Raw genomic sequence first — 15,083 nt, 5'->3', positions numbered from 1 at the left:
GGTCATCTAGTCCGACCCCCTGCAATGCAAGAATAGCAACTAAACCATCCATGACAGATGGCCATCCAGCCTCTGCTTAAAAGCCTTCAAGGAAGGAGAGTCCATACCACCTTCTGAGGGAGTCTGTACCACTGATGAAGAGCTAATACTGTCAGAAAGTTCTTCCTGATGTTAAGCCAGAATCTTCTCTCTTGTAATAATTAATGGCAAATACGGAGGACAAAGCAGTGCAGACTAAAACACCAGGGAAATTAAAACTTAGCGGATGCCCTGCTGAATTCCTGCTCTTGTGATGGAGAAGCATCAGGACAGGCCTCCGTGGGAGCAGTTGCACAGCAGAGGACCTCTTCAGCCTCTCAGCCAAACACAGCTCAGCCATTGGTGGGAAGAGCTTAAAGAGCAAAGAAGCTCCATAATGAAGAGTGGAAGTGCGAAAAGGCAGCCCTTGTGCATCCTGGTTCCAAGCAGATTCGTTGAATTGGGCCTGGAAACGAGAAGGAAGCTAGCAAGGTTGTTTGGTCAGAGTGTGAAATGCTCCCCAAAACGGAAAGCTTTGCCATAGCATCCTGGAGAAGCTGAAGTTCACAGACACTTCTCCAAAGCAGCCCCAGGCAGAAAGAACACTGCAGTAGATCAGCCAGGAGGCAGCTAAGGCATATTTGTGTCACCATAGCCTAACTTCTTTAGGAATCTCAGGCGAAGGATGCCTTGCCCAAAGGGACCAATGGCATCTCACCCACTAGGCTGCAGGGATGATGGCATTCCTTGGCTAGAATGCCCAGGGTGCTGGCGGTGCTGTGGTTATGACATGTATTTAATCTCTTTTTAGCTACTGATGAATTTCAATCTTCTTTGGAATAGACTGTTTTTACAGGTGATTTCAATGTTTTATTTCATATTTGTGGTTTTCTTTCAATCAAGCAGCATATACACTTTGTTAAATAAAATAAATAAATGTATATTCCAAGCTTGTCCCTAAGGAGCCCAGAGCGGCAAGCACAAAAGATAAAACAATAACAGCGTCTTAAAACAATTCCGGTACAGGTGGTGCTGCGTGCCCTGGAACTAAGTGTCCTGGTGAGCAGAGAACAGGGGTGGGAATTCGCTTAAAAGGTGAGAAAGGCCCTTCTCTCCTCTTTGTTTGAGCCTGTAAAGAGAGGGTGGCTTTTTCTTTCTCCTGCCCAGCATTTAATCCTTTAAGTGTGCCTTCCATCACACTGCCTGGTGGGAAGAGCATGTCTCCCTGCCCTGGTCAATTGCATTTCCACCTTAGCCAAGCTGCTGCCAGGCCCATCACTCTGCAGAACCAGCCCCTGTCCTTTATTTTAAGGAGGGAGAACAACTGTGGCCCCTTCCCCCTTGGGGTCTGGTGTGGGGCATGTGCTGGGTGTCTGCAGCTGTCTGCCTCGGGAAAGTAGTTATTGATTTTAAGTGGACTAATTTCTTGCTTTTTCAAGCTTTCAGCTCACGAACCTGGAGTTTGGAAGTGAGCCTTTAACAGGGCAGCTGCATTGCTGCATTTTTAAAACAAGTTTCAACAAGTTTCCCCTCCCCACCGAGTTTGTTATTTTACACGCATCGTCTTCCAAAACGTTCTGTAAGTAGTGTTCTCTTTTCTGCAACCCACCCTTAAAAAGCATAAAATTCTTACTCATCTGTGAAGAGGTTTTTTTTTAAAGCCGGCCTTCACTTGGTCTTGTTTGCCATCGTTTGGGTGCTGTCCTTGCATTGCTCCCATTTTGTGTAGACTGAGTCATTTGCAGGTTTGTCGGTGCATTTCTCAGGCCGACTGTGAATTTAACCCATCAGCAGTTTTCCTAGGAAGGGAGGCAAACCAGAAAGCCTGTGCCTTGTGGCCTATGGGAGGCGAAACTGTGTTGGGGGCGGCTGTTCTGGGAAGGCGACGAGGCCTCCCTTAACAGGCAAACAGGGCACTTGGGCTGCTGCTTCCCATCACAGCCCTGACTGGCTGACTTCACATGTCCGTTTCCATGTCTGTTGCAAAAACTGCAGCTTGCATTTTGGTGCTTCATGAAGAGTCCTAGGTGCAATACTTCAGACTGTTGGCCCAGGATCTCTGGCTTCTTTTCCAAGTGCAATGTGACCATGGCACTCTTGTATAGTCACGTTGACCAGGAATCGGGCAGGCTGGGCCACCGAGCCTTGGCCAGCAAGCTGAGCAACTGGGTATGACTAGAATTGCAGTTGCAGAGGCAATAGTTGTGGAATAGATGTGCCAGGACAGGTCAGCTCTGTTCTCGGTAGCTGAGCTATCTCTGTGGGTTGTTCTGGCGTGTGGATTCAGGGCTGGTCCTATGGCAGTTTTTCCAGTGGATTTGTTGAGCTGCGGTAACCACACACTGCATGCATTAGAACAAAACACCTTCCTGTGATTCTGGGAAGAAGCACATCTAGGAGGATTTGATTAAAAGGTGTTTTTTCTTAATACAGTCTTACCTCAGGTTACAGCCACTTCAGGTTGTGTTTTTTTGAATTACGGACCGCCGAAACCCGGAAGTACTGGAATGGGTTACTTCCGGGTTTCGGCGGTTGCGCATGCGCAGAAGCACCGAATCGCAACCCGCGCGTGCGCAGGCTCGGGTTGTGAACGCTGCGGGTTGTGAATGTGCATTCTGCACGGATCATGTTTGCAACCTGAGGGTCCACTGTAATATACAAGGGGAGTGGACTGGGAAGGGAGTGAGGCTGTTACAAGATCTGCGCCCAGATGTCAAGCCGTGGGATTCCCGGCTGTGTGCTGTTAGTCTGCTCCGTGGGGCGGTGCCGCAGGTGATAGTTCCCTCTTCAGACTTGCCGTACTTTCATTGTGAACACACCATCCCCAATAGGGTTCCATGCTGGCAAAACAGGTTGGTTGCACATAGTCTAGACTTCAGAACAGTCTGATGGATAGCCAAAGCTGTAGATGTTTCCCAGCAGGAGGGAGAGGAAGACACAGATCCAGGCACTTGGTCTCTTAAAGACTGATCCGCAGAGCTTTTCCTTTTTACGGATGCTCAAACCATCAACCTTTCATATCCCAGACTGAGCCTTTTTGCCTGGAGGGGCGACTTCTCATCCTGCAGGTAGCATTACTGGAGGAGGAGAAGGATGTTCTTCTGGTGGCAGAAAGCCTCAAAAGGCAAGAGATTGGTTGCCAGTTTCCTCCCGGGCCAGGTTCAGGGTGTTTCTATTTGTATATAAAGCCCTTAACAATTTGGGACCAGTTTACCTGCAAGATCACCTTGCCCCCTATATATGCCAACTCAACTACTTTGATCTGCGTAACTGGCACTGTTATCGGTGCCACGTAATGCCCATTCCACAGTTGTAGGAAATGGATCTCTTAGTGTGGCAGCACCTGCACTTTGGAACTCCCTGCCTATAGATATCCGGAGGGCACCTTTGCTGTACTCGTTTCAGCACCTGCTGAAAACATTTTTGTTTAGCCAAGCCTTATATTGTAGATTTTAAATTACTGTCGTGAATTTCTTTATTGATGATTTTATTGTTTTATCTTTTCTGTAAACTGCTTTGAGGTTTTCTCCCATCAAGCGGTGTATAAATTTTCTGAAATATATAAGCGCTCCAGCCCAGAGAGAGGGTGGCTCACAGCAGTTCTTGGAATGCTCTGGTTCCCAAAGAGAGAGGGACTGGGCCACACGCTGCCACTCGGTGCATTTCTAGCAAAAGGACCATGCGTTGCTGAGGGGCCCCTTCCCATCTTCATTTTGCTCTGGCAGAAGTTGGAAGCGATTTGAAGGGGCTTGGAAAAGATTCTTGCAATTGCCTCCATTTAACTCCTCCGGGTTTCTTTTGGGCTGCCAGTCAGTCAGCTTACATAGAACCAGAAGCATTCAGCAGACTCATGTGGCAGGTCCCCTTCTATTTGAGGCTTTTAAAGAAAAAATGTGGGGGGAAAGAGGGTCCTCGCCTGTGCGTCATAGTCCTATGCAGTCTTCTCTTGAAAGGAGCCAGATTGCACAGCTCCCCTTTGCAGCACATCCCACTCTGGAGGATTTCAGATGTCCTCCCCCATATTTGCCTGGATCTCTTTTCCAGCAGCTCATCTCCCTTGTTTCTTGTCCTACTGTAAGAGAATCCACTAAGCAGCCCTTTGCCCTCTTCAACGTTTATTTCAAATCTATGAAGAAACTCTGTGACCAGCCTCCTTTGTTCAACACCACCGTGTCTTTGCGTGTGTAGAGAGGAGGAGGATTTCTCCTTTGTGGCACTGAACAATGCTTTGGGTCCAGATTTGCCTAGAAGAGCCTCGTTGCGGTTGTCAACTGACCCTTGGCTTCTCCCTGTTTCTTTCCCCAGGCGTCGAGCGCCAGCGCCAGGATGAGCATGGAAGTGAGCGGCAAGCCCCTCAAAGTGGGCTCTCGGGTGGAGGTCATCGGGAAAGGGTACCGTGGGACGGTGGCCTATGTGGGCGCCACGCTCTTTGCCACCGGGAAGTGGGTGGGCGTCATCCTGGACGAAGCGAAAGGCAAGAACGATGGCATGGTGCAGGGCAGAAAGTACTTCACCTGCGAGGAGAACCACGGCATCTTTGTGCGACAATCGCAGGTAAGCTTCCTCCTGAGCGGCAAGGCTGGGTGTTACCGATATCAGTCAGTGCTTGTGTCGGTCAGGAAAGAAGTTCTGCTCAACACACTTGATAGGGAGAGTGTCTCTCCCCCCCTTTAAGGTGCACCAGCCGTTTCCAAGCATCATCTGTGGTTTTACCCTTTCTGGTGCCCTCGTGAGTCTCCTAAAATAGGAGGCACCAACTTGGTGCCCTTCAGGTCTTCCCTTGGTGCCCACAAAGCCTCTGAAGCCCACCCCTTCCCACCCCACTCACTGCCCCCTTGGTCCTGAGGCACTAAGAAGAAGAAGAAGAGGAGGAGTTTGGATTTGACATCCTGCTTTATCACTACCTGAAGGAGTCTCACAGCGGCTCACATTCTCCTTTCCCTTCCTCCCCCACAACAAACACTCTGTGAGGTGAGTGGGGCTGAGAGACTTCAGAGAAGCGTGACTGGCCCAAGGTCACCCAGCAGCTGCAGGTGGAGGAGCGGAGACGCGAACCCGGTTCCCCAGATTACGAGACTACCGCTCTTAACCACACTAAGGGTGGTTATATAGAGTAGAACTTAGAATAATGTTATTCTTCCCATCTATTTTAACGCCATGTGCTTTTCAAGCTCAGATTAATTCTGCTGGCTCTGTCATGCACACCCTTCCTTCCTCTCGAGGGAAGTGAGCAGAGTGGGGCATCCCCATGGCACTTGCTGCAAAGTCCTGATGCCCCCACAGGTCAGATGGGGGTGGGTGGGGGGTTTATAGTTAGGGAGCTTGAGGTAACCTGGCTCTATTCTCCTGGCCTTGGCGTATGTGTTCAGGATTCTGTCCCAGTGCCATCTGGTCCTGGTTGACTTCAGTCCTGATAGCCCAAGATAGTTTCGTGCTTGAGCTGGGAAATCCAGATGGCAAGTGATGTGGGGCCCAATCCCCCCATTGCAGCTCGTGCCCATTTCAGTGTGTGTTGTGCAGAAGATGGTCTCCTTGAGGCTCCTGCGCTCCTGCCCTTAGTTGTGCCCAAACCCTCTGCCTGGAGCAGTTGGGCCTTCCTTCTGGAGGAGGCCTGGCTGCTGGGCTTCCTCTCTCTCATTTCCTCCCTGAATTTTCTGGTGCTGCTTGACAGATCTGTTGCTATGGCAATCTTGTTGGCAGCTGGAGCTGGTTGCTGCTGCTTCAGGTCCAGCTTCTTCCTGGTGATGGGAAGCGAAGAGGCAGAAAGATGTGGCTCTGGCCGGGTTGGGCTGCTCTCTCCTTCGCATTCCTCATGCCCCAGTTAGTGGTCAAGTTAACAGGTTCCGCAGGGTGAACCACATGCTGGGTATCTATTTGGAAGCTGTCTCGTGTGACATAATCTGCACATGCTCTTGGGCACGAATTAACCAGTGAGGGTGAACAGGAAGGCTGGGGCAGTTGGCCAGGCCTTTGCGGTGTCCCCTGCTCTGTGTGTTTTGGTGTGTGCGTGGGGGGGGGAGGGAGTTTGCCCCAATGTGCAGGGCTGAATAAGGACAAGTCCTTGGATAAGGACCCCCTTCTCTACCGTTGCTGCACTTGCAGGAGGGGGTCAGCACTAGCAGGTTGAACCAAGGGAGGGGCTAGCCCCTTCCTCATTGCTGCCTCCGTGCCCCTTTGCTCCTGAATGAGTGGGTCTCCCAAGAGCGGTGGGTTAATATTCAGCTTGGGGAAATGGCCAGCTCACTCCCCAGTAATCACGGAGGGAGTTTTTCCCCTTCCACTCCCCTTGCTCAAAGGGTGTTGCCAGCACAGAAGAAAAGCTGCCTGGCACACAAAAGGAGAATCTTTGTCATGCCCGAATTATATAGCCAAACCCAGAGTTCCAAACTATTAAGACTAGGGATAAGGGAAAGTCAGATATGTAGCAGTAGAAAGGGAAAACCAACCACAAGAGTTTGCTCCCTAAAGAGTATACCAGACAGTCTTAAAGGGAAATCCTAAACTTATAAGATTCAGGGCTCAATAGAGGACAAATTTCAGAAGGAATAATTCCCATTCTTATACCTGTAAAATTCTGGAGTGGTGCTGGTGTTGACCGAGGGAAGAGAATCCACCAGTCATCATCATCATCATCATCATCATCATCATCATCATCATCATCATCATCATTTATTACTTATACCTGGCCCATCTGGCCGGGCTTCCCCAGCCACTCTGGGCGGCTTCCAACCAAATATTAAAATACAGTAATACATCAAACATTAAAAGCTTCCCTAAACAGGACTACAGGTCATGTATGCTTGATGTACATGCAGGGCAGGGAGCCACTGGGCATGGAAGACTGTTAAAATCTTTCAGCAGCCCAGGAAGGGGAAGCAATGGGTGTAAATTGGGAGGTGTTTCCTCTCTGCTGCCAGTAGACAGGGGCCCCCGAGAGATGGGGGAGCTGCGCTATTGCATCAGGCATGGTGGCTATTTTATTCTCAAGCCTTTTTCCACAGGCAGTTCTGGGGTGCTTAAGGGTGTGTGTGTTTTAGATGAAGAACCCAACTGAACTTAGATCTTCTGACCAAGAGCATGTCTATAAAACCCAGGCATATTGGTTTTGTTTTAGAAAGCAGCAACTGGGTTCCAGGGGCCACTTACCAACCCCATAACTAGATTTGAACCCACACATCTTGGGGACCAGAACCTTGTGACAGCAGCACTGCAGGCTTTTCAGAAAGATCTCAAAAACCAGCGTTTCTTGCTGGCTTTGTTTCAAAGGGGTTTACTTTTTGGGCTTTGATGCTCTTAGTACCGGTGGTATTTATGTAATGCTCAGCTATTTGCTTGTTTGAGCTGTGCTAATATATCTGTGTGTACTATTAGTGTTTTTATATTAGGCGCCACCTTGAGGTTATTTACTCTTAAAGACTTCAAATAAATCTTCAAATAAAAATCAATAAAACTCTTCACTTACTGAAGTGTGAGAGGTCCTGTCAGTTCTGGTTTTTGACAAACCATCCGATTCAACTTCCTTTTTTAATGGATTTATGATGCTGCTGTTGCAATTATTTTAACCTGAGCTGTAATGATATGATTTTATCTGCTTCCAATCCATGTTTTAAAACCAGCGTTTTGATTTTATTTTATGTTTGTCACTTTGCATTTAATATATTGTAAGCTGCCTCGCTGAGGGTGCATAGCCTGAAATGTGACCTAACAGTATTTCAATAAACAATTTATATAAAATGTTAAATCTGATCAGATCCAGGTTTTTGACGATGGCGCAGAAACAACGTCCCCGGAGACGCCGGAGTCTTCCGCTTCGAAGGTCCCTAAGAGAGGTAGGGACTTCACTGATCCTTGACTAGCCTGTTCATGTAAATATAGTAGGGACAAGCAGGATTTTGCAAGGTTCCTGCTGGAGCACCTTGTTTACTCTGGCAGCTGAATTTGAACAGCAGGCAGCTTAAAGAGAGTGTGGAGAGAGGATCCCAAAGGGTCAGGGAAGCCAGATAAGCAGGTGGAGATGAGAGGGGAAAGAGAAAGCAGCCAGCTTCACCAGGCAGAGAAGGGAGGTGACGATTGTCCTGGGTTAAGGACCAGGGCATAGGATGCAGGAAGTGGCCGGGTTAGTCTTACAAGGTTGGGATGCAAGAGTGAGGCCGGCAGGTGAGAAGCGTCAAAGTTTCTGGACTTGGCCTTAATGTTTTCTCCGTGGAACTCTGAGCAGCATGGCTTTTTGCCAGAGGGTTTCCCTGGAAACTGGTGGCTGCTGCAACGTTTGGTGCAGGCATGAAACAGATGGAAAGGACGTGCTGGGCTCTGCTTGGCTGTAGCTCTCTCTCTCTTTTTCAGAAGCCTCTGGCTTCCTTAGCATTCAGGCTACAGCAGAGCTCAGAGCTGGAGGGACATGGGCTGGTGTGTCCCATGCTGGGTAAATTGGTCTGAGATTGGCAGCGCCCTCTCGCCCTCTCTCCCTGGGAGGGCATGCCAGGGCTGGCTGGCTGATTTGCTAGAAACCCTGCACTCCAACTCTGTGTCCCTTCTCCACAAGTCCAGAGTACCATTAACATCACCAACAGTGAGGCGGTTTGACTGCGTGCATCTGCAGTAAGCAGCCTGCTTCTTTTTTAAGCATTCTGTTTTGCTTCTTTGAGGTACTTGATCTGTATCTGGGGTTCCTCCTAGTAGGCTAAAACCTTTTGTTTTCTTTGTGGGTGGCCCTGTTTCACCTTCAAAATGATTGGCGAGGGCCATCTGAGTTCGCCATTAAAGCATCATATCATCTCCAAAGTAGCTTTTAACATTCGCAATAAGGCAACCGGTATCACAGAACACATCCAGTAAAGACAAGCGGCAAATGACCGATACGCATTAAGTACAGGACGGTATGAGGAATGAAAGGGGACTTGCCAGGTTCATTGCTGTGCAGAGAGAGGACATCACAAACCGTGTGAAGGATACTGGGTGTGCTTTATTAGTTATTGTGGGGTTCACGAAGTTTAATAGCAGCTATTATTATTATTAGGGACGTGGGTGGCGCTGTGGGTTAAGCCGCAGAGCCTAGGACTTGCCGATCAGAAGGTCGGCGGTTCGAATCTTCGCGACGGGCTGAGCTCCCGTTGCTCAGTCCCTGCTCCTGCCAACCTAGCACGTCAAAAGTGCAAGTAGATAAATAGGTACCGCTCCGGTGGGAAGGTAAACGGCATTTCCGTGCACTGCTCTGGTTCGCCAGAAGGGGCTTAGTCCTGCTGGCCACATGACCCGGAAGCTGTATGCCGGCTCCCTCAGCCAATAAAGTGAGATGAGCGCCGCAACCCCAGAGTCGGTCACGACTGGACCTAATGGTCAGGGGTCCCTTTACCTTTAATTATTATTATTATTATTATTATTATTATTATTATTATTATTATTAACTTCGTTGCCTCAGTGGACCCTGGTTTGCACGTGCTTGGAACCTGAGTTTCCCCCTCTGCCTCACAAATGAGCTGAAGGGTATAAAATGGGAGCTGCCTTCCTGGTGAAATTCAGAAATCCAGATCCTCCCTTAGGAACTTGCTGCTGATGCCTTGACAGGTGCGGGGAGAGTGATCCATTTCCCAAAGTCTCTTCTGAGTGCTTTGCTTCTTTTCCTTTTCTCGTCTCCTCCAGATTCTTCAGAAGGTCCCAAAGCCAGCAAGCTGGTGAGTACTTTGTTCTTGGGACGGGCGAACAGTTCATTCCACCCACGTCTAACTTTTGGTTTGAAGGGGGGGAGAGAATTTCGACCCAGACGCTTGAGACTTCATAGAATTATAGAACTGTTGTTGGAATGGATCTTGAGGGCTGCCTGGTCCATCCTCCTCCAGTGCAGGATTCTCCCCTGGGTCATACATGACAGACGTATGCTCTGCTTGAATGTTTTGTGGTTTAGCTCTCCATGTGCACAAGGGCAGGGCTGGGATGGGGGACTCAGAGCACACATCACACCCGTTGCAAAGGCAGCAATTGCTTTATGAACGAAAAAGAAGGGGATGGGAGCGCAAAGTCCTGCAACCGCTGGCTGAAATGGGTGTCTGCTGGAGCAAGCCAGCTCTGTCGGCCAGGGGCGCCAAAGCTTGTGACGCTGCGTGTCCAGAGGTTTGCTTATTTGTTCCACGTGCACTGAATCAAGGGGTCTCTCACAGCCACCGGGCTTCCTGGCTTCCTCGCACTCTGGGTCACAAAAGGCCTAGGCGTGCTTCTTAGTTCTGACCCCTGGACTTGGAGCTGCTCGTGCAGTTTGCAGGCCAGGGCGCCTTGCTGGGAAGATGTTCCAGGCTGCACCCTCTAGTATCACACCTTGGCCCAGGCCACAGGGATGAGTTGGCTTGCATGATCAGGGAGTGGGGGTGCTGTCCCGGCTTAAACACGGAACCATGCGCCCTCTCAACTGCCACGTTGGCTGATCAAATGACTCCGTCCGAGGCTGGTTCAAGCTGCTTGCTGAGTTGCTGGTTCCGAGCGATGCGTCAGGGAGCACATGGCACTTGCAGCTGCAAGGGAGGGGGGCTGGTTCCTTTTCCTCCAGGATGCTCTCATGGCCACAGTGGAGCACAGCAGCCTGCAGTCAGAGATACGGACCCAAGAGCTGTGGTGGTGTGAACTAGTGCTGACTCATGATCCTGCGCTCTGTGGAGATCAGAAGTTCCCAAGTCCAGCCCCTTGCTTGCCTCTCCTCTAGGCCGATGGAGAGGACATAGGCAGTTAGCTGCAGCCCTCTGGCTGGTGGTGCCTTTCCTTGGGTTCCCCTTCATGTGGGGCAGAAGGGTGTCTGTTGCCAAACATTTGCTTCACCCTCAGTTTTGCAAGCCCTCCAATTCAGTTTCTGAGTTATGTGGCGGTTCAGTGGGAAGATTACCCCCCCCCACACACACCTTGCTGAGCCCCAGGAACAAGGGAGGAGGATGAAGGCAGAGGGGCAAGGTCAGAGTTATGCCGAAGGAGCAGCTCTGCCGGGGGGGGGCAGTGACTGACTCAGGAGGGAGGCAGGTGGGTGGGTGTCTCATGAATTGGCGCTGCTGCCCTCCAAACTCCCTGGTTCTCTTAAATAAAGAATAATAGTAATTTTATTATTTGGACCCCACCCTTTCTGGGTTGCCCCAGACCCTCTGGGCAGCGCTTTAGAGCAAGGGCACGAGCAGCTTTTCCTGTTGCTGGCCTTGCAAGGGGGGCCGCAGTGCCCAGTGAACAAAGGGCTTCCAAAGGCACCACCTGCCCCAACAGATGCCGGCAGCGTGGAGCGCGAAGCGGATGGTTCGCGGTCGTGGGCTTTGCAGGCGCCTCTCACACGGCACCAGCTGGGCAGCAGCAGCAACAACAGAGGCTGCTCTTCCTCCAGTGCCCACTTTCCTGGTTTCCGAGTTATTAAAACATTGGGTGGGAAGAGATGGAAGGGTTGGGGAGTAAGGTGCTCAGCCCAGTCCCAACCTTTCCGATTTTGAAGATGGCCTGCCGGGATTTGCCCCTGGATGGCTGGCCTAAGTTGCCCAGTTGAGGCTCATCAGTCTTTTCAAATAAAAAACATTATGGAATTCTGTTAATGTGCCCTCCAACATTAACATACCCACCGCAGTCACAAAAATAGCTTGTGTTAACCAACCTAACATCCAAGCAGCTTAGTTGCTTGGTGATATTCAGCTAAGCTTTACTTGGAGTACACCCTCTGAAATTAAAGGACCTCAGTTAGTCATGCTCATTAATTTTCAGTGGGTCTACCCTGAGTAAAACTTAGTTGACTGCCCCCCTCCCTAACTTTTCACATGCAACCGAAAATCTTGTGGGCTTCTATAGTTAAATAAATGTGATTAACGTCCTGGATTTCTCATTTCTCTCTCTCTGTTCACTCTCCATTGTCGTTCACAGTGCTGCCATCTCACCTGCAACTGGCTTTATTTCTTAATTTCTTTCTCATTTATTCTGCCTATTCAGTCCATCATCAAATGCAACCCCTCCTCTCGCTCACTGAAAACTCTGGTGCCGTCTCTCCCCCTGACTTCTGCAACCTTTGCCTCACTGGCCCTCTGCCAGCACAGCTTGGCCACCTCAGCTCCACCCAGAACTCTGCCCCCAACATTGCTCACCACTCTGGTCAGGTTGTGCCCCCTGATGAAATCCGTCCACCATGTTTTAGTTTGGAGAAAAGGTGAGGAAGAGGAGACTTACTCTCTCCAGGATCTCCCACCGTGGAAGGCTCTTTCCCAGTTATACCAGGAGATGCTCCCAGGGACTCAAGCTGGGGACCATGGCCCTGTCCTGGAGTTCATCCTGTCCCCTTAAATGACATTTTCTTAGCCACAAGCCCCAAACTTTATAGAAGGGTACGGGCACTGTAATAACATCAGCTGCCAATAATGTTAATAATGTCAGCTCAAAACTTCGTTAGGGAACAGGTCATACCTTGGGCTTCCACCCACCCAGCTGTGGCCTCACTGCCTTCATCTCCATCCTCATTTCCATAAAACTTGCCCACCTTCTGCTGTTTTGGAGAGTCGCCTCCTCCCTTGACTTCTTTTTGCTTCCCAGTCCTGAGTCTAAGACTGTGCCTGTGGCTTCTTTCTAAGAAGAATGAGGAGCTTGAATCTCGGGGCCACTTTCCTCTGTCCTTTCCAGAAGGGCGTCTGCCTGCATCCCTTGTTCCAAGCTGAATTTGGGAGCTGTGGGCAGGAGTTGCTTGTTGCTCCACTAGATGTCAGCAGAGCCAGGAGATCTTGGGAGCTGCTGTTGCAAAAGAGTCCTTGGCTGTCCAGTGGGCGGAAGGGCAGTATTTGGCGAGAGTATCTCCTTCAAGGGTTATGCAGGCTACGTTATCTGCTCGTATTGCATTGTGGTATCATGTTCATCTCAGTGACTTGCAAATAGTTCTCTGTAGATAATCATGTCTGAAGAAGAGGCCATTTTGAAATTGGTTTCTTTCTTTGAAGGGAATGGTCTTTTGCTCAGCAGTCGTTCAGGGTGTCCCAACCATTTTCTCCGGGGTTTCCAAACTGACACCAGTGGAACCGACTGCGAGGAGAACCCTGTTCTCCTTTTGTTTTTTGTTTTTTTAAGATATTTTTATTAAACAATTTTTTATATAACAGAAACAAGACGTACATAAACAAACATTCAACAATAATAAAACAAAAAACACGTACCACTTCATAACCCAATTTCTAAACCTTTCTTCCTCGACCTCCTCTTACTTCCCGTTTCTGTATTCCAAATTCTTACAGTTTTTCAGCGAAATCTTACCTTATTTTATTATAAATTTATGCTAATCACCCTTATTCTCTTTGTCATAATCATTACTAATAGTAACCATTTATTTTAGTCCAACATCATTCTAACTGTCTCCAATTTTATAATATTTCTTTAAATAGTCCTTAAACTTTTTCCATTCTTCTTCCGCCGCTTCTCTTCCCTGGTCTCGGATTCTGCTCGTCATCTCTGCCAGGCTCATATAGTCCATCACCTTCATCTGCCATTCTTCCAGTGTGGGTAGATCCTGTGTCTTCCAGTACTTTGCGATGAGTATTCTAGCTGCTGTTGTAGCATACATAAAGAAGGTTGTATCTGTCTTTAGCACCCCCTGGCCGACAATACCCAAGAGAAAGGCCTCTGGTTTCTTGGGGAAAGTATATTTAAATACCTTTTTCAGTTCATTATAAATCATTTCCCAGAATGCCTTAATCTTCGGGCATGTCCACCAGAGGTGAAAGAATGTGCCTTCCTTTTCCTTACATTTCCAACATTTATTATCAGGCAAATGGTAGATCTTTGCAAGTTTGACTGGGGTTATGTACCACCTATAAATCATTTTCATTATGTTTTCTCTTAAGGCGTTACACGCCGTAAACTTCAACCCAGTGGTCCACAACTTTTCCCAGTCAACAAACATGATGTTATGACCAATGTCCTGAGCCCATGTAATCATAGTTGATTTAACCGTTTCATCTTGTGTGTTCCATTTCAGCAGCAGATTATACATTTTTGACAAGTTCTTAGTGCTGGATTCTAACAGTTCAGTCTCTAGTTTTGACTTTTCCACCTGGAAACCTATTTTTCTGTCTAATTTAAACACTTCATTTATTTGATGGTAATGTAACCAATCTCTCACCTTCTCTTTTAGTTTTTCGAAACTCTGCAATCTCAGTTTATCCCCTTCCTTTTCCAAGATTTCCCAATATCTTGGCCATTTCGACTCCATATTTAGCTTTTTAACTGCCTTAGCTTCCATTGGTGATAACCATCTTGGAGTCTTATTTTCCAACAAGTCCTTATATCTAACCCAGACATTCAGCAGTGCTTTTCTGACAATATGGTTTTTGAAACTTTTATGCGCTTTAACCTTGTCATACCACAAATATGCATGCCACCCAAAAATGTTATTAAATCCTTCCAAATCCAAAATGTCTGTGTTTTCAAGAAGCAGCCATTCTTTAAGCCAGCAGAAAGCTGCCGCTTCATAGTACAATTTAAAGTCTGGCAGGGCAAACCCCCCTCTTTCCTTTGAATCCGTTAATATCTTAAATTTTATTCTGGGCTTCTTGCCCTGCCAGACAAATTTAGATATATCTTTCTGCCACTTCTTGAAACAGTCCATTTTATCCATTATCTGCAATGCTTGAAACAAAAACAACATTCTTGGTAATACATTCATTTTTATAACTGCAATTCGACCTAACAAGGAAAGCTTCAAGTTTGACCATGTCTCTAGGTCTTTTTTCACTTCTGTCCAAGTTTTTTCATAATTGTCTTTAAATAAATTCACATTCTTGGCTGTCATATTCACACCCAAATATTTGAACCCTGTTCTCCTTTTGAGGTGGGGCCCTTCCGTACAAGAATTGTTCCCTGAAGCAAACTGGCTGCAATCCTCAATGGGCTTGCAAGCTCATCAGTCTTTCCTCGGTGAATTCCATATTGCTTACTTCAAAGTCAACGTGGTTCGGACTGTCCTGTGTTTGGTCTTCTGTTGAGACTTTTCACCTATTGCCTTCCTACTTTTAATGGAAAGGCAGGATAGAAACCTTAAGTCCTGCTTCCAGGCATCAGCACCACGGCTGAGTTGTGGCATT

The 15,083-nt window shown here is 48.2% G+C and overlaps 2 protein-coding genes across 19 annotated transcripts in view; one reads left to right on the top strand and one right to left on the bottom strand.

The window, feature by feature from the left end:
* Nucleotides 1-15,083, bottom strand: part of WDR54 (WD repeat domain 54) — a 285,494-nt gene that overhangs the window by 78,838 nt on the left and 191,573 nt on the right. The gene's annotated exons all lie outside the window — the stretch shown is intronic.
* The window catches only part of DCTN1 (dynactin subunit 1), a 72,495-nt gene that overhangs the window by 19,217 nt on the left and 38,195 nt on the right, over nucleotides 1-15,083 (top strand). For all 18 annotated transcript variants that reach the window (XM_083631625.1, XM_083631624.1, XM_083631623.1 and 15 more), the window contains exons 2-4: nucleotides 4,324-4,572; nucleotides 7,769-7,847; nucleotides 9,658-9,689. In XM_083631625.1, the coding sequence (XP_083487751.1) occupies nucleotides 4,345-4,572; nucleotides 7,769-7,847; nucleotides 9,658-9,689 (339 nt within the window). In that variant the 5' untranslated portion in view covers nucleotides 4,324-4,344. The remainder of the gene's footprint in view (nucleotides 1-4,323; nucleotides 4,573-7,768; nucleotides 7,848-9,657; nucleotides 9,690-15,083) is intronic.

This window comes from Podarcis filfolensis, assembly GCF_964270895.1.
Source record: "Podarcis filfolensis genome assembly, chromosome: 9".
Classification (NCBI taxonomy): domain Eukaryota; kingdom Metazoa; phylum Chordata; class Lepidosauria; order Squamata; family Lacertidae; genus Podarcis; species Podarcis filfolensis.
This window is presented reverse-complemented; position numbering and strand designations above follow the sequence as displayed.